Genomic DNA, 23,363 nt, shown 5'->3' on the forward strand with positions numbered 1-23,363 from the left:
ATAAGTACAGAAACCAGAGTTAGTTGTTTAGTGTTGTTTTGTGAATCCAAACTGCTCTAAACTGAAGGGGTTCCCAGTTCCAAAAGGAGACTAACAGAGTTAATGCTTACCATTATGGGATCATTAATAATGTAACCTGAAAAGTTATCACCATAGTATAAAGGCCACTTAATTCTGTAATTCATTGTCTACTGTCACAGCCACAGTCCATAATGAGCTGCTCAGTAATCCAGGAAGATTAAAAAGAACACATTCAATCTAATGACAATTTGATCAAAAATTAATATAAAGGGTTTGAGGAATTGAGAAAATATTCAGGACCAAGGAAAAACTCAAATGTGGTGAGAAAACAGGATCTAAACCAGTAGAATTTTTATCTTTAAAACCCAGATTTTTTTTTTTTTTTACACTGGTTTACGGTCTCACTGATGCTGATTATTACTATTTTTAAATATCACTCCCCTGAACAATTGCCATTACTGCAATCAAATATTTGGTGAGGACACACTAAGAATGTAGAGCCATAGATGTATTTACTTGGGGTTTTTTGGAGGAGGTTTTCAATCAACACTTTGAGCAGGTCCTGTTTATAACTTACCCCTGCAGATGGGACACATTCCTCTTGGGGACTGCACAGTTTGGGCTTTGCTTTGTAGCTCAGCAAGGTGTCCAGTGCACTCACAGATTGGAAGTGTGCATGCTGAGAACGGGATTCTTTAAACATGCTTTGAATACAATGCCTAACCGCACAAATGCAGGAGTTAAGCAAAAGAACCCAACTGGCCTGCATTTGTGGGCATGCGTCAATGCCTTCCTAAAAAACTATTTGGTAGATTAGACATCACAATGTTTTGAGTCACTTTATTTTCATAATCCGTGTGCCAGGGGCATGCCTTATCTGTTACATGCTGCCTTTCCCACCAGATGTGTCATGAGGTGTAGCAAAAGAGGGGGAAATGTAGGCTCCCCAAAGATTACGCAGCAGCCCAGGATAGGAGCTGTTAAGATGCAAAAGCTGTCACCTACCCCTGCCTTCTGGTGCTCAAACACGCATTTGACCCCAGTGCCAAGTGTCAGGATTTTACATTGAATTGCACATTGAGGAGTCTTTAATAAGGAAAACACGCTTAATTTTTTATGCGTGTTGCTGACTTCTAAGTTAATGATATCCTGGCTTGGGCAAAAATTATGTTGCTTTGAATGTATAAAAAACTGCATTTTCAGGAAAACTCAAGATGATTAAGAAAAAAATACGGCCTCTTTAAAATTCTTTTACTCTTTGTAGTTATTAATTCCATTATTAAAGAGATTTTAGAGATAATAAAACCAGATTTCTAGTAGCAAATTTTAACAGAATTTGATGGTACAAGCAAGTTCCAGAACCAGGAAACATTGCCCGTGATTGGGGATCTTGTGGGATTTTGCCTCATATGGGCCTTTTAAGAATTCCTTCCAGCCTTAAGCATCTAGGGTTTAAAGTCTGTGAAAGAAGTCAATTTCCAATGTTCTTCCATTGACCTCGCTGTTTAAAACGCAGTCAAATATTTTTTTTAATTTTTTTAATTTATTTTCAGCATAACAGTATTCATTATTTTCGCAGTCAAATATTAATTATCCTAGCTGGGGAAGGTGAACTCTGCTATTTAGATTTATACATTGGCTCTTTGCTGTTTTCAACAAACGCTTCTCCTTGACTACTGTTTTGCTCATGTCCATATTAAAACTATTTTGTTCCCTGAGCATACACCGAAAGGATTTTAAGGGACAGATAAATAAGGAGAGATGTGCGGGGTGTCCCTTGGAAGCCACGCTGAGAGTAAACAAAACGGGATTAAAATATTCAATCATCCTAATCATAGAATAAGCTTTGCAAGCAGACTGCCATTTAATTTTCTCGGACTTTCCTGGGGAACCAGGCTGGATGTGACATGGAGCTAGGTGGGCACTTCTAATACAAATGAACTAATAGGAGACACATCCAGGGTGCTTAGCATACAAGCTATCTTGAAGACATCTCTAGCCTGATCCAGAGAAAGGCAGAGAGTTCCTGGTACACAGACCATCTTTAAACGCACCTAGAAAAATGATTCTAGGATCTGTAAGATGATTAATCTCTTCATTCATATATAAATGAGCCACCGGCTAACCATCCACAGTGAAGGCAGGAAACCAGAGTGCCAAGAGAGGTCCCTCTAGGAGTCGGCACTTTCCAGGCTATTAATATTAGTGAAGCAACAACAGCTAAGAACTCCAGGAAAATTCACTGTTGATTTATAAAAATTTGAATCAGGTCCATCTGTTAATCCCAGGATTAGGAAATGTTTTATTCTGTAGTCAGGCCAAAAAAATATTCCAAAGACTGCTGCTTCTCTGCTAAGGGACGACAAGTCCCACCTGTGAGGTAGTAGAAGTTGGGGAATGACCGTGACCTAGTCCAGATGTTATTCCTCCACTGACCCCGTAATATGACAGGGATGAGATTACCCACCCCTAAGCCAGAAGTAAGAAGCCAACGTCCAGAGGAGTCTGACTCTGGAAAAGTGAGATGGAAGTGTGGCTGGGAGGTTCACAGACAGTGGGAGAGCCATCAGAACACTCTGAATTGGGCTCAAAGACTGTGTTCACTCAGCCACTTCTTCCTGAGTCTGAAGGGGGATCTGGGGAAAGCCTGTGTGATCCGTTGAAATAGGGGACACATCAGTGGCTTATTACTGAGGACTCACTCCTCTTACGGGTGGTCAAATTCTTACCTCCCTATCATTTGCTTTATGGTCTTTAGTCTTTTTTCTTCCCTGGAATAGATTAAACTCATTGCCAGCTGAGGACAACAGACAGTTCCTTTTCCGTGAAAGCAAACGGGAGAGCTCTGAGGAGAGCAGGGCTTTCTGGAAATAGCACCTGTGGCAGAGAGAAAATATTTGCTTTGCAGCCTTGTAAGTGATAAACCCACAGAGTTCTGGGACTTGGAAATTGGGTCTCACTTCATCTTCACCAACATGGGAGGCAGAAGCTGGGAAGCAGATGTTCAGAAAACATTAGAATTATGGAAAAGACTGGCGAGGGTTTTGTACACAGAGACATTCCTATAGATTGTTCTGTTTTTCTCCTCTGAGAGAGAGGACACAGCATGGGAATGTGTCTTTATCTCTTTCTTTAACAACTCAACTAACCCAGCCTCCCTGTCACACGTGAGTCAACTTGCAATAAGAAGACAATGCTGTTCTTATAGGGCATCCTTTTCTTCTAGAAGATCAAAGTGCCTTATTTACATGAGTTTTTGATCTGGAATGGAAGAACCTCATTAGATCATGGTAGGAGGCTCTAAGGCAATGTGCAGTAAAAAAATGCTGACGTTTATTAATGTTTACAAGTCTTTCCACATGTGCCCCTCTCCACACCACCATTACTCTCTGAGCCACCATCGTCATTGACCCCAGGACATTGGCGGCCACTTCTAACTGCTGAGTAACATACATCCACCGTGACCAGTCTCTAGTCAGTTCTCCAGTTGGCCAACTGAGAGGCCTTGGAAAGCAAATCCACGGATGTCTGTCTTCAGCATAAAACCCATTCCAATGACTTCTCACTACCCTTAAGACCGAAATCTTTAACATGCTCATAAGACCCTGTAGAGGGGCCCCTACCACTCCCACTGGCTTCATCTCAAACCACGCTCCCGGCCTCTTTCTTCACTACCTTATTTCCACCCCTTTCAAGGTTGCATGCTCCTTCCTGCCAAAGGGCCTTTGTCTGTTTTCTTTACTCTAGACTCTCTTCAGTGTGCTTTCCAACTTCGTTAGCGCCTCCGGATCTATAACTGCTCATCACTTCTTCAGGAAAGGTTCTCTTAATGTGAAGAACAAACACTTGTAGTTGCTAATAAAATCACACTTGTGACACACACACACACACCATCTCAAAATCACAGCGAGGAGCACACAGCGATTTCTACTTTATGAAAAGTTCTCTTCTGCCTGTGTCTCATTCTGTCCCGTCCCAGACGCTCCTCCTCCCCACCTCCCTCACCTCTCCGAGTCAGAAAAGCCACGGGAAACTTTACCTATTTTCGTGTCCTTGCAGCTGAAGTGGCTGAGGAGGAGCTGGTTGGGCAACAGGACTGTTGGGGGTGGCCGGGCTTGGCTGGGCCAGTGGACTCTGCTGGGCCATCGGGCTCTGCTTCTCTGAGCTGGGCGCCGAGGCTGGGCTGTTGAGCTCTGCCAAGGGGAACCAAAGTGGCAAATGCAATCAGTTGGCATCTGATAAAGGGCCTCCTCAGAGACTCAAGGCTTGGTTATTTAAGTTTCCATTAGACTTTAAGACGACAGGTTAAACTTATCAATTATCCAATCAAGTTCCAATACCATTCCCAGAATTAGTGTTATGTCATTAGTTATAAGTGTTGCTAAGCAAGGTTAGAAACAGAGTCTCTTGTCATTTTGTCAGGAGGAAAGTTTCCAATTAAAAAAAAAAAGCAATTAAAACAATGAAAATATAATCCATAGGAGTGAGCTCTAGAACATATTCTATTTTTCCAGTGTTGCCCACAGACAGAAAACATTCAAGCCACTACTTTTGGGTTGTAATGACAAGTCCTACTGGTATTCTAAAGTTTGGATAAGGAACTTAATATAACAGAAATAAATGCTTTTCACAATGTTCTCTCTAGGTCTTTGTTAGTCTTATTGTTTAATAACTCCCTGAACTCCCTGGTTCTTGAGAAAGAAAAAAAGAGCATCAGAAAGAAGAATGTTCATGAAGTTGTTCTTTGCTAAAACAGCTTCTTGGATTTTCCTCTAATAGCCTCACACGTTCAACTGAAATTATCTGTATAAATGACGTGATAGAAACAGAACAGACATATTTCAGCCTGGGGAAAATGGAAATGTGAGCCAGCTTTTTAGTGAGCAATCTTGCTTAGAGTTAATTTCCATTGACTGTTTTACACGTAATGGTGTCTGCAAATAATAGGTTAAAAACACCATGGTCATTTTCTTTTCTGTTCTTTTTATTTGGTTGGCTGATGAAAGGGACGTGATCTATTCCTTTACAAGCCACTCTTCTCCTTCTCTGATAGCCCAAATTTTAAAATTTCTTCTCCCCCTGAAGGGTTTCTCAACCTCAGCACTGTTGACATTTGGGGCCAGTTATTAATGCTTTGCTGTGAGGGCTGTCCTGTGCCCTATGGGGTGATTAGCAGTGTCCTCACCCTCTACCTACCAGATGCCAGTAGTATCCCTATCCCTATAGTGACCATCAAAAATGTCTTCGAACCTTGCTGAACATTCCCCAGGGGGCAAAACATCTCAGGAGAGAGCCAATGTTTTATACTGCAAGTCCAGTGACTGCCTGAGGCCTCAATGTCCAATAGCCCCAAGAGGGAATCAGGAGACGGAGTAAATTAGAGGGGACCAGGGGGAGCAAACCCATCCCTCTCCACCTGGGATGCTGCGACCCCCCTACCGGTGATCTCCAGGGACTGCGTTCTCCAACGTCATTAAGGAGTCAGCAGCTACAAACCAGTAATGAAATTGCTGTGTCTGGAAATGGGGACTTTATGGTGAATAGGCACTTAGATCCCCGTGGCCCTCAAGGCTGTGAGTTGTGATGCTCACTACTCTTCAGGCCTCAGGGGGGCGTCCTTATACAGAGAAATTCAAAAGACTAAGTGGGGAATTTAAAATTCTTAGCAGAAGCACCATTTTTCTAAATGAGCTCTCTTTATACCACAAAACTTCCTCCAGCTTTTCAGAATCAATCTGACTTTGAAGAATCCTCCGGAGCTTCACTGTAAACACAAATACTTTTTTTTTCTTTTTCAGAGTTGTAACTCGATCATCTCTGTTGAATGGGTTCTGGCTTCATATCACCATAAAAAGAGTACTCCCGGGACCACAGGGGCAGATTGAATAATCCAGGGTTTTAGGATTCCCACTCGTTATCTATAACGTCACACAGCTTGATCTCTGAATGAAACTGGTACGGAGAAAACAGGATCTGGGGTGCATGGGTGTGTGAATTTGTGCAAACGTGGCAATGAGAATCAACTTTGGACCCTCGGGCCCAGGCTCAGGCACTCACCCTCCTGAGGAATGATGCGGAGGGTGACGCTGAGACCCGCGTCCTTGATGAGCTTCACGATGTCTGCGTGAGGCATGTTGATGATGGACTGGCCGTTCACTGCCAAGATCCGGTCTCCCACCTTCAGTTTTGCACAACGATCTGCGGGACTCCCATCGATGATGCGTCCGATTTTATGGGGCACAGCTAGAACAATCCGCAACACAATCAGGCATCAGGGGTGTTCCCAACCCATGTTCTACTTTGCATCCCAGCCCCACAGGAAACAACGCGATGTCAGAAGTCTTCCTTCCATCGGTACATTTGCCTCTGGAAATCATAATCATGCTTATTAAAGGCAGTTCTGTGCACACCCCTGAGATCAGCACTTCTAAAATCAGGTCCTGTGCAGCGAGGGGCCGATTCCAAACACAGGAATCCAGGGTTCTCACGCTTCCGAGCATCACAATTACTCGAAAATTAAAAATACAGCCTGTTGGGCCAGACCCCAGCCTTGTCCATCAGAATGTCCAGGCAGCAGGCTCATGAATTTTTAGATAGATCCTCAAGACATTCCACTACATGCAAAACATCGAGAACCACAGGCATAAATTGCTGTGAGCTCATACCATAGAGACCATAATCCACAGTTTCAGAAAGGTACAATAAATGCTAAGAATTTAATTTTTACCCTTTTCCATTTTATTGACAGGAGAAAACAGGGAAGGAAAGATATCTATATTAATGTGGGATGTTGTGGATGAAGACGCTATGCTCAGTCTCCCATCAGTTACTAAGTTTCAGTTTCAAGGCTGATGCAATTTTCAAATCTTACCTCTTCTGATTTAATCGATTAAGTAGTGTTGAGATCTTGCTACTATCTGATGCATAATATATTTCATCAAAACTAAGATGTCATTACAACATGCTTTCGTTTTAGGGAAAGAGAAAGAGGGAGGGAAGGAAGAAAGAAAAATGCCATTATGACACACGTTTGTTTTAGGGGAAGAGAGAATGAGAATGAGAATGAGAGAGAAAGAGAGAGGAAGAAAGAAAGAAGGGAGGGCAGAAGGGAAAGAGGGAGGAAGGATCCGACTCTTCTGATTAAACAAGGATACTCCGTGGACTGTAAGAGGCTATATAATTTTTTTTAGATATTAAAATAAGAAAATGTGCACTGTATTGATCAAAGAGGGCATATGTCTCTTTAAAACAATGAAAAGTTATGTTATTTAATTAATTAATTTATTTATTTCTGTAGGGGCAGCCAGGTACAAGAGGATAAAGATTCTTTAGCAGGCTGACTTCTATCCACTGTAAATGTGGGAGCGCCTATGAGGATACCTATTTCTGGAGTCAGATAGCGATGGCACACAGAGTCCCTTTAACCGCTCCCCTGCCCCAAGGAGGTTACAATCTAGAATCCCACTCCTTTTCCTTTCTCCCTTTTAGACAGGGATTCCAAGCTAGGAAATCGCCTGTCAGTGTGACTCTGTGTTGTTGCTCTCCCCGTGGACGTCAGGTCCCCATCTATCTGCGGAAAGTGGCAGAGACACTCACGATTTGTTATGCTCTAGGAATGTCTGTTCCCTGAACTCTCAATCTTACGTCCGTGGTACAGCAAAAAGGCAGAACATCCGCTAATAACCACGGCAAGGAAGGACAATCAGTGAGTTAATGACCCAGGGCCTTGATCATATTTCCACTGTGAAAAGTTATAGACCACATAAGAAAACACTGGCTGAGTCCGTGATTCTGAAGTCAATGCGTCGTGTTGGAAGCTCAAACACCTTTTTATTTACCACAGACACTGATGGCTCTAATTAAGAACATCTTACTTAAAGCATACTAAAGATCATCTTAAGCTCTCGGGACAAGGTACTTCTCAAGCAGAAATGTAATAAGAACACATTCATTTACTTATTTAAAAAAATAAGGTATTGTGGGGCATCTGGGTGGCTCAGTCATTAAGCGTTTGCCTTTGGCTCGGGCTCGAGGGTCCTTGGTTCGATCCCTGCATCAGGCTCCCTGCTCATTGGGAGGTCTGCCTCTCCCTCTCCCACTCCCCCCACTTGTGTTCTCTCTCTAGCTGCCCCTCTCTCTGTCAAATAAAGAAATAAAATCTTAAAAAAAAAATAAGTTATTGCAAATTGCTTGGTCTTCTGCCAAAACGAGAGTGAACAATTCGTTCCCGTTTTTGTCCCCTTCCAGTACGGTACTCCCCTGAACCATGAATACATGTCTCCCTGGTTTCCAACATATCTATTGTTCTCTCTCATGTGATCCTTGGAAAGTTACTGGATCTCCCTGATTCGTTTTTCAACAGGAAAATTGGGATAATAATACCACTGACTTCACAGGATGGCTTTGCGACTCAACTGAGTTGTCCCACGTAAAGTGACTAGGACAGTGCCTGGTATAAGAACTGATCTGCAAGCTTTCACTTTTCCTTCATTCTTTTTATTACTATTATATTTTAATGGCTCTGATATCACTATTGATATGTGCGAGTGCTTCTGTGTAGGTAGCAGCTTGAATACTTCCACGTGTGGTAAACCCATCCTATCACTAAAACTAAAGAAATGCTTCACTTATGACACAACAGTGTCTCCTAAGAATCACCACAGGAAAACAGCTTTATCTGGGAAGGAGAGGTGTGTTTGGGAGATTATCTACAGATGTCAGATGAGGGCAAGCGTCTGGTTTGTTTTTCTCTGGTTTTCCAAAAAAGATGTTGCGCATCTCTATAGGAAAACACCAGCTTATAAGTAAGAGTTTATTATTCAAAGGGAAATCAGTGTAATACAGATGTCCTCATTACCTGCTTTGAGCCTTACACACACACACACACACACACACACACACACACAAAATTATGACTACATTAAAATATATATCATTTTATCCTTAACAAATCATGGGAGATAGCCGATGGCATGACTCCCACATATTTAGAGTGGAAGAAACTGAAGTACAGTCACCAGCAATTGGCCCAAGGTCACAGAGTCCAACCACGATTTAGAATCCCAGTCTGTCAGATTCCACAGGCTTTGCTCTCCACACCGTGTCTCTTGACATCGTGTGGTCTCTTCTCCCCATGCAAGCACTTGCTGCATGAGCCCCCGGGACTTGTGTTTGGGGAGTGAGGCCTGCCTCGAAGCAGGGAATCCTCAACACTTCAGCAGTGGCCCTCATTCAGGGGAGAGTGGGAGGTGGAAATTTGGCCTGAAGCTGGTTCTTTGTGGCTGCTGTCTTTTGACGGGCAGGGCATGAGGAGAAAGGGAGAGGAGCAGAGAGGCAGGAAGCAAGCGGGAGGAGAGGAGGGGCGGGGAAACTGGACAGTTCCTCAGATCCCTTCTACTTGGAACTTCACATCATGGTGTGATTTGAAGTCATTTCTTTGGGCATTAGAAATGCATTTGAAATGAAATTTAAAAATACACTTTAAAACACATACAGCTGGTATTTGGATGATTTGCTATTTTGAATTATTCATGCCTCTAACTTCCCTCCATTACTGTGGATCATTTAGAATCTACTGGGCAAAAAACCCCAAATGTTTCAAAACATAGATTTCACACACACACGTGTGTGCGCGCGCACACACACACACACATACATACACATTTTACGAGCTCAATAACAATAAAAACAAAAACAATAAGTTATCATTTGTTAATTTCCAGGCACTGTGCTAAGCACTTATTTTAAATCTTATAGCAACAGTATGATGTACCTATAAAGTAAAATAATCATGCTTATTTTTTTGTCAAGAAAACAAAGAAGTATCAAAGCCAGATTTCAAATCTATGCCTGTGGCTTCAAACTTTCAGGTTACTCTCTCCTTTTTTTGATCTATGCCAGGTTGGAAGCAATTTGAATTATGAGGACTGAGGGAATGACTGGTAAGATTTAGCTTAGGAAAGCGTGCTGCTTGAGATTTTTGAGAGGAAAGTTTCATTGTAACCGGATTTATTTGCTTATGATGATAACTCTTAGTTTCAAGGCCATTTTCACTTTACCATGGCAGGTAGAATAATAACTAAACTAAAATAATAAAAACTAAAATGAAATAATGAAAACTGAAATCAGTCCTACGGTAGCCACTTAGAATGACTGAGTGGCTTACATAAAATTTGACTGAGTACACAATTTAAAAAGGTCTGCCCATAATTGCATGTATCTGACATAGTTTCGTTCAAATTGTTTTCTATTGGCATTTACTTTAATAAAAACAGTGCTTGAAACTCTTGGCAGCTGAAGACAGCTTCACTTTTCCCTTACCAGCATTTTCCCTACATGTGTAAGTACACTGATCGTTGATGTACAACAAATCATTGACAAAGGGTGTGCTCGCAGAGGATTCTCTCTGAAAACAAGATGCAGTTCCATTTGCTCAGTTATAAGGTCTACAGAACTTATGACCCGAGTGCTTTCTGTGCATTGCTAATGGAATTACAGAGCATGGAAGAGGCCCTGACCTTGGTTTCTATTATTGGGATGAATGGTACTTGTTAATTCTCTGGGAATTGATGACTAAGGTAACTGTCGGAGCACAGTCCATTTAGACAGCATGCCTTCCAGACATCATCTGTCAGGCGGCAACATAAATCAAGCCTTTGAACCAGTCTTCTTGACAGTGTGCTAAGGATACACAGATATTTGGGAGAAGTTGCAATATGTCATGTGGCTTTGAACATACTGACATTTGGGAAGGAGACAATGTGCCACGACTTAGAAATTTCCCCTTTAACTGCAAATCACATAAAGTATGGGAAAAGAAACTCATCTTTTTTTTCTTTGTGGGTAAAACACTATGGTACATGTATGTTTTATATTAAAAAATTTTATATTTTTGATTTTATATTTTCCTGTAGATGAACAGTTTGGCCCTACTCAACCACAGCACTGTTGTTTTAGGGCTGTTCAGAGACAGTCAATGGATTGGATGCTAAGTTTGTTCAAAAGGTCTGGAGTCTCTGGGTCTTTGGTCACAGTAGTAGAGGATACAGTGGTCCTCTCTTTTTGCAGCTGGCTTTTCTTCTGGGACTTTTGTATGGTTTATCCAGGCTCCTTCAACCATTGGCTAACCAATGAATTCTTGAGTTTTACCTTGGGTTTATTCCCATAAAGAAGATGAGACTGTTGCCTGGATGACTTTTCTTGCTTCTGGATTTTTCCTGAAACTTTTGGTGATGGTTTCTTCTTGAAATTCTCAGCTGCATCTGAGGGAAGGGCCTCCCCCCTCCCCCCTCCATGTTTCTTTGTTGTTTTTTATGTATTATATTTCAGAGGAGGAAAACCCATGACTTAAATTTATATTTAATTACCTCCTTGTTCATCGATCCACAAAGTGGAATTGTAGACGGAGGTGGAGGAAAGCACTAGATACTGAAAGTGGATTCTGCATCAATCACGTCAAACTTACAAGCAAGAAGTTTCTGAAATGAGTGTGACGAAAGTAAATACTTCAAAGGCAATCAATAGCATAAACTCTTATTGGCTCACAATTCCATTAATTTGTGAAGGTTATACAACATGTCATTAGCTTAAAGAGGCAGGGAAGGTTAGTCTGGGTTTAAAATCTATGACCTGATAGGAAAAGAAGTGTGTGTGCATGTGTGTGTGTGTGTATGTGTGTGTGTATGTGTGTTCAATTGGAAGATTCCAGTTGCTTTTCTTAAAATAATCTGTGACGATGACTTACGGACTAGTTTCAGAACTGTGGGTTAGGACAAGAGGATCAGTTACTCCATTGAATACACATTTCTGTAGGGCACCATCTTATTAACAGGTCCAGGCCTTGGTGCAGTGTGGAAGAGAGAAACAAAACAACACATGGCATCTGGTCTCAAAAGCTCACAACCTAGTTGAGGAGATTCATATAAAAATACAACAAAAGTAGCAATTCCATGGTAAAGGTAACAGGAGACAAGAGTAGAGAAGAGGTGTGAATTATTGAGTCCACGTGTGGACTCAAAGTGATAAGGAAAAAGAAGGGTCATTCTAGGGAACAGGACACGTAGTGTCTAAGACTAAATGGCAGTTCTCAGTGAAAAACTCATGGTGGCACACAGGGACCTATCATATCAATGGAAGAAGAAGAGAGGAAATGCTTTGAACGTGGGATCCCTCCTGCCTTCACAATTCTTGTTTCCCTCCCTGAGATCCCTGATATGATGCCTTTAGCCAGCTCCTCTAGATGGACCCTGGACACACAGACACAGAAGAGCATAGAGCAAGGGTTCCTGTCACTTTAACCCGTGGTGCAGAATCCTGTTCTCCTGCCTTCAGAAACCTGAGCTGAGTATTAATTCCTTATTTCTATATCTCCTTCTTAGGAATCTTGGATAAGCGTGTTCTCTTGTGACACATCCATTCAGTTAGATGTTGTCCCTTCCTGGAATGTGACAGAGTGTCCTTCAAAAGAGTGTTTCTTGGTCATCAAGAGGTGAAGATGTGGCAAAAACATGTATTTGATATTTTTTAAAAAACTGGCAGTAAAATTAAGAAAAAGCTGACTTGTTTTCCCCCTCAAAGTCTGCGAAATTTGATTTCCAGAAATGAAAACGTCTTCCCTGACATTCATAGCCAACTGAGCTGCAAGACCCCCAAATCGAGCAGCTGGTGTTTAAAGTACTACATATTCCCAAAGTGCACTCCCCACCCCCCCAGCCCCCGGACCATTAGTCATTCTCTTGTGGTTGAACAGTTTAGTTACCCTGTAGTTGGTAACAAGCAGATGGTCAGATGGGAGAATGGGAAGGGAAGCCCATCACTGGCAATTTGGAAGCCCAGCCAAACTCAGGTTTCCGAGGGCAGAAAGCACCATGTAGAAAGTATTAACTACATGGCTGGAAAGCAAGAAACACTTGTCAGCTGTATCTTGCCCCTCTATGTTTTTATTTTGCACCAATTAAAAAAAAAAATCCCTTAGCCAAGTACCGAGAATGGATTGGTAATCTAAAGAAAATTGCATTGCTTTAGGAATTGTAATTAGCTGTAACCTGATGGGTCATATTGCACTGGGCCCTGAAAATTACATGGTTGATCTTATATAGATACAACCATAATTTATTCCCTCCTATACCACTCTGTTGTTTTTGTGTCTTTGGTGGATGATATAAATGAAAACATGTTATAGTCACCAAGGAAAATTATCACAAAGGTGGGTGGTAGGGAAGGAGAAAAATAATCCGTTTTTCTTGTGGCTTCATTTTTTTATCCCCATGCACATCACTAGTAGAGGTAGTCCAGATCATTTTTAAGTATATTGAAGATCCTTAATTTTGCACATACTGACTCAAGAATGCTAAATATGACCTTAATTCTGTTGTGGACATTATGTAATTCATCACTCTTTATTGAGTCATCTACAAAGCAAATGTTCTTCTTTATCTGTCTTTAAACAGACTTTAATATATACCACCCTCTTTCAAGGAATTTATGTGTTTTTGATGAATGTCCTTCATAACCTGACAGTGTCTAGACATTAGAACGGCAGGAACCAAAGAAACTTCAGAATAGTTGTGATTTTCAAGTCTGTCACTGGCCAGGAGGGTAAGTGTGTGAGAGAATGAGGGGCTGAACAGACAGAATGGAAAAACAGTTCTACTTCTAGATACTTAAGACTTTATCTTCTGTGGAGGTCTTCTCATTTCATGGTATATCCTACAGACTCAATTTTTACCTTGCTAATAGGTAGCTGGGACATTCTTTTTGGCCTATTTTGGTCTGAAAGTTACTGTCAAAAATTTGATCTCCTAAGTCAAATATCAACCCTATCAGCACTTTTTCGCAACCCCCCCCCCCAAAAAAAAAAAACCTGATAAAGAAATACATTTCCGTTACTTAGTAAACATCAGGAACCCAGGATTCTCTAGTCAAGGAGTAGATGGAGAAAGTTCTATATTGTTCACCTTGAGTGATTTTCAAGAGTAAAATCGTATAGCTTTTAGCAAGTTTTGCTTACAAATAACCAAACGGCAACCTGATTCAGTAATAATAGAAAAAAGTTGAGAGAGTTACTAATATTAAAATATGATAAAAGGTCTCTTCCCTGCCAAGCAGGAAAAAACAAGTTGTTTTACTCCTTTATGAAAACAGTCACAATGTTGGCTGTTTTCTCAGAACTACCACATGGTGGTAATACACCCCCCATCCCAAACAAGCAAATCTACCTTTAAAAGGGTTAGGTGCTAGCTTTATGACAAACTGAGTTCCGGGATAAGGAGGTTCCTTTTTATTTACAATTTAATTGCAGGAGCCTTATCCAATCATTACTACACAATACTGGATTAGTCTATAAAATGAGAAAATCATATAAAAATTTCAAAACTTACATCATGATGTAAAAGGGACAAAGTAAACAGTAAATAACTGTTTCCTAGTAGTTGGAAACCTCTTCTAATGACAACAATTTAATTCAAGTAATTCATGCACAAATTAAAAGACAACCAAAAATAAAATGTTTGTAAGCAAAAAACCTTAGTCTCCTGCCCCAATCCTCTAACGTCACTTCTAATGACCCAAAGGCAAACATTTAAAATCTGTTAGCTCTTTCTTCTTCATATTTCTAAATTATAGTCTCATACTATAGGCTACTTCTTAATTTGTCAACTAGAGCCAAATCTATTGACTTCCTATTGTGATAGAGGCTTTGGCACTCTTACTCTGCAACCCACCTCCTCTCCTCATCCCAATATGGTTTTTTCTTTTTTTAAAGATTTTATTATTATTATTATTTTTTTAGTTATTTGACAGAGACAGAGAGATCACAAGTAGGCAGAGAGGCAGGAAGAGATAGAGGGGGAAGCAGGCTCCCTGCTGAGCAGAGAGCCCCATGTGGGGCTCGATCCCAGGACCCTGAGACCATGACCTGAGGCGAAGGCAGTGGCTTATCCCGCTGAACCATCCAGGCGCCCCCCCCCCCCAATATAGTTTTATCACTAGTGTAGTTAAACCAGTTCTCACTGTTTTGTAGTCTTACTATGTAACTATTGCTCACTGTAGTGTTTTGTGGTTCCATTTCTTTTCCTACACAATTTTCCTCCCTCCCACCCTGAATCACATTTCTGATTGTGTCCTTGCTCCCCCCATGTCTACAATATGCTGACTGTTTCCTGTTTCCCCCAAAGCTGCTCAAGCCATGGTGAGTTGAGGACGGGGTGGGGGAGCGACCTCCCTCCCTTGGGTAGGTCGGTTTCTCTCAAGTTCTGCTGCTCAGTGATATTCAAGGGATTCCTGTAGCCCTCCAATGTGGGATGTACGCTTCTGTAACCCCTGGGAACACTTTTTGGATTCACTCTCTCAATTTGCTTGAGTACATCCTACAGTATCTTCCTAAGAAAATGAGAAAACATGCAGGGGAGAAAATAATTTGTCAGTATTTAATGTTTGAAAATGTCTTCACTTTTACCTTCTCTTTTGACTGAATTCTAACTAAATTCTAGATTATATGAAATTACAGATTTGAAAAAATCAATTTTCCTCAGAATTACAGGTATTACTCCTCTGTTCTCTAGTATCCAGCATTGCTACTAAGAAGTCTGAATCCATTAGGATTTTTGTTTCCTGTATGTGATCTTTTTATTTCCCCTTTTCCTTTTGGAAATGTTAAAGGTTGTCTCTGTATTTTGGGGGGTTCTAAAGTTTCACAACGATGCATCGTGCTGTAGTTCACTCCAGTCCAGAGGCTTGTTCCTTTCAGTTTTGATTTTGGGAACTTTCATTATAGTACTTATTATTATTATTTTTTAAAGATTTTATTTGTCTATCTATCAGAGAATGAGAGAGCACGTACAAGCAATGAGAGTGGCAGGCAGAGGGAGAATCAGTCTCCTGGCTAAGCAAAGGAGCCTGACGTGGGGCTCAATCCCAGGACCCTGGGATCATGACCTGAGCTGAAGGCAGATACTTAACCAGTGAGCCACCCAGGCAGCCCTCATTATGTGTTTCTTTGATAACTTTCATTATGTTTCTCTGCTCTCTCTTTCTGAAACTCTTATTGGCTAGATATTGGTTTCCTGGGTTGATCTGTCATTTATCACTTCTCTCATACTTTATCTTTCTCTTTGTCCTACTCCTGTGTGACTTCCTTTACTCTTCTATCAATCCTTCTACTGAATTTCTCATTTCAGCTACGATATTTTCAATTTCTAAGAATTCTTTCTTGAATCATAGTATTCTTTTTTGTAGTATTCAATTTTATTACAAAATAAAAAATCATAAGGTAGTAATATCTTCTCATATCTATGTATATAAGCGAGATGGTTTTGAAGCTTTCTTTTGTGCCCTTGATTATCTCCATTTCTTCTAGTATTCTTTCATCATTGTTTCTTCGCTTGGTTGTTTTCTACTTTAAAAATGAGCATTTCACATTTGGTGGTCATGGTAGTTGTGTTCCATTCTATCCTGAGCTTTTTAAGTTCTGAGTTGCTGAACTTCTAAAGAAATGAGAAGATCTGTGTGATCCATTTCTCTTTTTGGTTTCCTCTGTCCTGCAAAATGAGTTGCCACATTTTTGTCTTTATTTTTTTTTAAGATTTTATTTATTTATTTGACAGAGAGAGATCACAAGTAGGCAGAGAGGCAGGCAGAGAGAGAGGGGGAAGCAGGCTCCCTGCTAAGCAGAGAGCCTGATGTGGGGCTCGATCCCAGGACCTTGGGACCATGACCTGAGCCAAAGGCAGGGGCTTAACCCACTGAGCCACCCAAGCGCCCCCACATTTTTGTCTTTAAAATATCTTCCTCACTCATGCTCATTGCTTTCTTCTTCATTTACTTCCATTTGTTTGGTGTCTGAGCAACAGGAGGGGATAAGCATGTTCTCATTTTACCACCACTAATTAGAAACTGGAAATATCTTTCATAAATTTAAATCAGTGGTTGCAATCAGAATTTTAGTATACCAGTTAGAGATTTGGAATCTATTTGGAAAATAAAAAATATCAATAATTTATGTACTCAAACTTTAAAAGTGCTATTGTCTTCGGTAGTCCTGACAGGTAAAAATATTTTAAAAACCCCAACTGTTTCTTTTTAAGAGTTGAGAAAATGTCATAAAATTGAATTTCATCAATCCCAGGTATTGGGTTAAAAATGTTCAATAAAACCACACTTTTTTCCCCTTCTGTATCTTTTGACTGCCTTTTGAGACTTCACACCCATCAATGTACTTGGCTTTCAGTGATTTCTCAGCAGGCCCAGTAGAAATGGTTGATAGTTACAAGCAGGTGTTGCTGACAAGTCATGTTTCTCATTTTTACAGATGCAGTGTATTCTATCTCTGCCATCTCTTTTTTCCTTTTATAGCTTCTGAAATTGTGTTTTGTAAAAAGTCACTTGGCTATCTTCACACAGTTTCCCTGTTACAATAGGTAAATGTCAAAAGCAATCAGGTACAGTATCAGCTTTTCATTGTATTCCCCTAAGCCCTCTGGTAGATAATAACTTCTCGCAATATTTTCTTAATGTAAATGGAAACAGATACTAACCCAGGCAAATGATCCCTCCTGAGCCAGCTGTCCTTTTCAATATGTTATCCAGAAGATTACATGAATATTTATGGGGTCTTCAGTTTCCCACAGAAGCCAAAGTTCCATGAATGGGGTATTTCGTGTTTTAACTGGAAATAATGCAATTTTGCAGGACTGGATAAAACTAAATATGAAACGACCCTTAAGTCTTGTGGTCAGGAATGAGGAGATTTTGATCACATATAAATTTCGAAAACAACTGTGTGACCTGTGAGTGGCCAAGTAAATCACGTCAGACTTCCCTTATTTGAAAAGGAGGCTATCTCTCACAATTTTTCTTTCGTAGCCTTCTCTTTCTTCTCCCAACACTGCACATTTTAACTTCATTTAGATTTCTGCTTATGTGCCTTTCTCTCACCCCTTGCATTTAAAGCTTAGTGACTCTATGTGTTTTCAGTTTTACTAAGTAGACATATGTCTCCATAATTAATTTCACCTGAGATCATCATCATAAAATGATTTTTATTACCCTAACATGAGAAATGAGTGAGAAATGAAAAACGGAAGGCAAAAGAGCCTGAAAATGTATTTTGTTGCCCACGGCGAAATACCAATTACACGCTAGAGGGAAGTGACTGGGAGTGACAAAGCGCATCACGGAAGATGGAAGGAAGGCCCCAAAATACATGTGGAAAGCCCCGCGACATCCTTAGTCCTTAGGGAAGAAATGCAAATGCAAACCAAAATGAGACATCGCTACACACCTACTGGAATGGCTAAAATTCAAACCACAACGATGACGAGAAAGCCTGGAAAGAAATCCTCACATGGGATGTAGACCATCTGGAACCCTTATAAGCGGGGAATACAAAATGGTACCCCAGTTTGGAAACCAACTGAACCAGCAACCCTGTTCTGACATACTTACTCAAGTGAAAATTCTTTCCCAGCTAAAACTTAAATGGAAAGTTTCATAGCTGTTTTATTCACAATCACCCAAACAGTAAAGAGTGTGAATGGCTTCAACGAGGGAATGGATGACGAGACCACGGTGCATCCGCAAAGCGGAGGACTCTCACCATGGCGGACCCGTGAAGCAAAATGGATGAATATAAAGCGGAAGAAGCCAGACTGCAAAGGCCAGGCACTGCGTGATTCCATTTTTATGGGAATAGGCAAAACTAGAATGGAAAACAAATCTGTGGTGGTTGGGGGTCAGGAGTGGATGGAGGGGCTGACTTCACTGTGGCAGTAGTTATAGAACTAAATGCATTTGTCAAGACTTACAGCTGATAGCCTAAAAGGGATGTCACTTATGATATATGATTAAACCTTCAAAGTGGGAGAAAGAGTGAAAAGCAGGGAGAGATCAAGAGAAGATTTGGGATGGAAATGAACAGAAGGAAGTAAAAAAGGAGTGTGTCAAGTAAGTAGGAGGCAGGAGGTAGGGAGGGGAGAGTGGGGTGTCTAGGAAGCCTTCAGAGGGGAAACCCTGCCTCGTCTTTGTTTTAATGATGAATTGGACTTCTCCAGGGGGGTGAGGATGGAGAGGGCATCGAAGTCACAGGCCACGTGACTTGGCAAAGGCACTAATGTGTTCATTAGTAGAGTCTGTACTGTGGGTGTGAGAGTGCAACAAGCACACACGGGGAGACGGGATCAAGGTAGGAGGAGACAAACAGTGGAAGGCTTATTGGTTGTGCCAGGGGCTGGGAATTGATTTTCACAGCCACATGAGAAGCCACTAATGGATCAGGAAAGATAAGTGATATTATCAGACTAGTTGTTGTAGACAGAGCGCCATGGTAACATGTGAGGGGTGGCGAGGATGGTGGTGAGAAGGCTGGAGGCAGGGAGGGCACCTAGAGGCTCCTACTGTGCTCCAGCGCAGGGCTGCAATGTTTGATTTGCTGTCCGACGTGTGGCCACTATTTAAATTAATGGAAATGAAAGGCAATTAAAAATTTTATTCCTTGGGGCATCTGGGTGGCTCAGCCTCTGCCTTCAGCTCGGGTCATGATCCCAGGGTCCTAGGATTGAGCCCCACATCGGGTTCTCTGCTCAGCAGGGAGTCTGCTTCCTCCTCTCTCTCTGTCTGCCTCTCTACTTGTGATCTCAGTCAAATAAATAAATAAAAAATCTTAAAAAAAACTTTTTTTATTCCTCAGTCAAGGTAACCTTATTTCAAGTGCCCCGGAGCCACATGTGACTAGTGGCTGCAGTACTGGGTAGGGCAGCACAGAACACCGCCATCATCAACAGAAGTTCTACTGCACTGTGCTGATCTAGAACCTCTACTAAGGCTAATGTAATGGCAGCCAAGATGGCCTGATGGATCTAAGTTTTATATCTGGAAAGAATTTTTGGGTAAGAGCTTGCCTTAGTCTTGCAACAGTAGATATGCAGTCGTGTATAAATCTGGCTAAGATCAGCTCAGGTACCTGGAGGCCTGCTTTAAATCTTGTGATCTGATACTCTGATTGGAATTGTGAGCTCCACCTGTCAGTCTTCTGTTGGCCCCTTAGTGCCAGGGAAGGTCAGTATCAGTGGCTAATGAGATGCTGTAGACTAGATATTTGTGTTCTCCCCATATTTATCGGTTGAAACTTAATCCCCAAAGAGATGCTCTTTGGAGGTGGGACCTTGGGAGGTGATCAGGTAGAAGCAGAGTCCTCCCTTATGAAAGGGATCCCAGAGAGTTCCCTGGCCCCCCTTCTGCCATGTGAGGTCACCACGAGAAGATGCTTATGAACCAGGAAGCTGGTCTTCACCAGATAGCAGATCTGCGGGACCTTGATATTGAACTTCTAGTCTCCAGAATATGAGAAATAAATTTCTATTGTTCTGTTGTCTAGGCCACCCGACTGTGGTATTCTGTTATAAAACACTCGGCAACCAGGTTTTATTGTATTTTAATTTCATCAAGTACCTACAAGAATATGAGCTGTTTTTCATCTTGCTGTTCATCTAGCAATTCTATAACATATTCGAATGAAGATTGCTAAGTTGGACTATTCTTCTACCTCATGTTATCTCAATTGCTCTGTGTCAGAGAACCAAAAGGGACCATCTTTTAAATGATGTGCTCTTCCTTGTTTCCTAAAAGACCTCATGACAAATCCATACATATACACTTTATGATGAACAGTCTCTGAACATAAGGTTTTGGTTCTACCCTCAAAAGCAGATGGGTTTCTTTGGTTGCTCAACATCTGGGCATATTTGTGGAGCAAACCCTATAGAAATAGGATCTGGGAGAGGTCACCCTGGCAAATGAAAATGCCAGTAGCAGGCCCCACTGTTTAGTTAATTTTCTTTTTAACACTATACACCTTAGGAATGCCTAGTGATCATTACCCAGAAGAGACTGACTAAGCTCTAGAAGTGTTTCCAAGAAAACATTTGGGAAGAAACTCAGCTTACAGAGCAAAATCATGGGTGGTCAAAATGAATAAATAAAAAGCTTCCACCAGGATTTGGTGTGACTCAAAATAGTTTGGGGACAGGTACCCCCTAAGTCCTTGGTCAAAGCTGGGGCTCAAAAAAGAAATACTATTCATCCCATTCTGAGTGGGAAAAATATCCATTTATAACACTCTTTCCATATAGCTGAAAAATGGTGATAAGTAACAATCCTGTGTTCACTTAACAACATGCTTTTAAATTGATTGCATATGTGGAAATAGCTTTTCTTAATGGGTTGACTGTTGGGAAAAAAAGAAGAAAAATAAGATTACAGAGAATTTAATTTAAGGGGGACTTGAATATGTTATTAAGAGAGTATGCTTCTACAGAAGTGACCTGTGGGCTTAGAATTCATTTGAACCCCGTGGGGAGTGATGGACATTTTGCACCGGTGAAGGGTAATCTGGTTCCTTAAGTCTGGGCTCTCTTTGTTGTTACCATCTCCCTGTACTAGTTAGTGAATAATAAGGAGGTGCAGGATGTAAGCCCTGAAGAAACAGCTCCTGATCACCCATTTGCCCCACTTTTAAGACAACCAAGGAGCTGAAGGTAAGAAGACATTCACCCCATGCACCTTCTGCTGCTGCCTAGAGAGTCTCTGAACACAATAACAAAATCTCTCCTGAAAAGTTATTCCCGGTGGGGAAAACTTACGATTTATAAGCTCTAGTCAAATGATAAGAAAAATCAGTCTAGAATTTTAAAAAAATGCTCTGTGAGCACTCAGATTTTTTGATAGGTTACACTGCTCTTCTTTTTGAAAACAGAAAAGAATGATGGTGTTTCTCTGTGGACTTACTCTTACAATTAAATGATCTGGTTTGAGCTGGGTCTGATCCTCTCAAGAAGCAACGTGATTGAGAAGTTGTTCAGTTGGAACTGGAATGGGTTGCTTTGTTAATGACCATTGTGAAACGAGTAACTAATTTGAAGGAATGCTTTTTTCCAAGGAGCTTGGGATGCCATCCAAACCCTCCTGCTTAAGGACAATATAATTATCGCCGAGGTGGTGTTCACACAGATGGATGGCGATTCCAGGAACAGCCAGGGCCAGGATGAGGTAAATCAGAGAGCATGCTGAGGCCACAGCCTGGCCCTTCAGAGGACAAAGGCTTTGCAACCCAGAGGCTTGAGACTAGAGGGGCTGCCCAGAGACACAGAGATGGGTCCCGTGAGCCTGATTTCTTAGAGGGCTCTTGCATCTAAGACTTCACCAGGCTCTGAGCTGGCTGTTCCATCATTCACTCAGGCTGAGAACAATTGAGGAGAAATATGTACTCTGGGACATTGTTTCAGTTCTGCTTTCTTAGAGTGCAATTTCTCGTGCTGGGCAAGGACCAGCTTACACGCAATTCCTCTGCTAAGGGTTCTTTTGCTGCTCTGCCCATTCTCAGAAATACTTCTTACTACCTTGGAGGGACAGGACAGCTATAGTTAGGCACAGGGAAAGTGAGAGAAGAGTACATTCTCCCTTTTACTTTCATGAGGACAGCGCTGGACCGTTACAGGAGGATTCAATCCAACCCCTCCAACATAAATTATGGGACAAATTCGTGAACCTCATGCTACCAGGAACTGTAAGAGAATCAAAGAAATGTCACCATTTCCTGCCCTTAAGGAGCTTATAATCTGTTTAGGGGAAGCAAACCACGAACACATGCAAAGTAAAAATGACAATAATAGAGAGTAACCACAGCATAATAACAGAAGGGAAGTCAAGAAGCAGTCAACAATTTAAGAGTTTACAGACAAGAATTCCATGTAAGAATTAGAGAAAACATTTCAGGGAGAAGGGGAAGAGGTCAGGCAGAGTCTTAGTAAGAGATTCAGAGTTTTTCGAGCTGCTTGTGAGAGATGCTTACTTTCTGGGCAGTAGACTGCCTCATAGGGTTATGGTGAAAATTAAACACAATGTAAGAGTCTTAGCGTGGTGCCTGGGAGAGAGCTTGGTAAAACCTATTATTGGAGAGGAGGAGCCATTCCAAGTGGCAGCCGGCAAAACACGGGCACTGGGACAAAGCAAAAGTTGTCTTTTAGGGGTGAAGTAACCAACCCAGCATTAATGGACTGGAATTGCGAGAAGCCTTTGGTAAAAAGTGGCTGTTCCACGTTATCTAGAGTCTTGGATATAAGAGCAGTGTGTTTACACTTTACCCTGTAGGTATTTCTTTTTTTATTTTATTTTATTCATTTGACAGACAGAGATCACAAGTAGGCAGAGAGGCAGGTGGAAAGAGAGGAAGGGAAGCAGGTTTCCTGATGAGAAGAAAGCCCAATGCGGGGTTCAATCCCAGGACCCTGGGATCATGACCTGACCCGAAAGCAGAGGCTTAACCCACTGAGCCACCCAGGCACCCGGTAGGT

The 23,363-nt window shown here is 41.4% G+C and overlaps 1 protein-coding gene across 8 annotated transcripts in view; it reads right to left on the minus strand.

Moving 5' to 3' along the window:
- The window catches only part of MAGI2 (membrane associated guanylate kinase, WW and PDZ domain containing 2), a 1,359,941-nt gene that overhangs the window by 121,794 nt on the left and 1,214,784 nt on the right, over window positions 1-23,363 (minus strand). For all 8 annotated transcript variants that reach the window (XM_059170944.1, XM_059170942.1, XM_059170943.1 and 5 more), the window contains 2 exons: window positions 6,079-6,264; window positions 4,061-4,214 (listed from right to left, as the gene is read on the minus strand). In XM_059170944.1, coding sequence (XP_059026927.1) covers window positions 4,061-4,214; window positions 6,079-6,264 — 340 coding nt within the window. The remainder of the gene's footprint in view (window positions 1-4,060; window positions 4,215-6,078; window positions 6,265-23,363) is intronic.

The sequence above is a fragment of the Mustela lutreola genome, chromosome 4, assembly GCF_030435805.1.
Source record: "Mustela lutreola isolate mMusLut2 chromosome 4, mMusLut2.pri, whole genome shotgun sequence".
NCBI classification, from domain to species: domain Eukaryota; kingdom Metazoa; phylum Chordata; class Mammalia; order Carnivora; family Mustelidae; genus Mustela; species Mustela lutreola.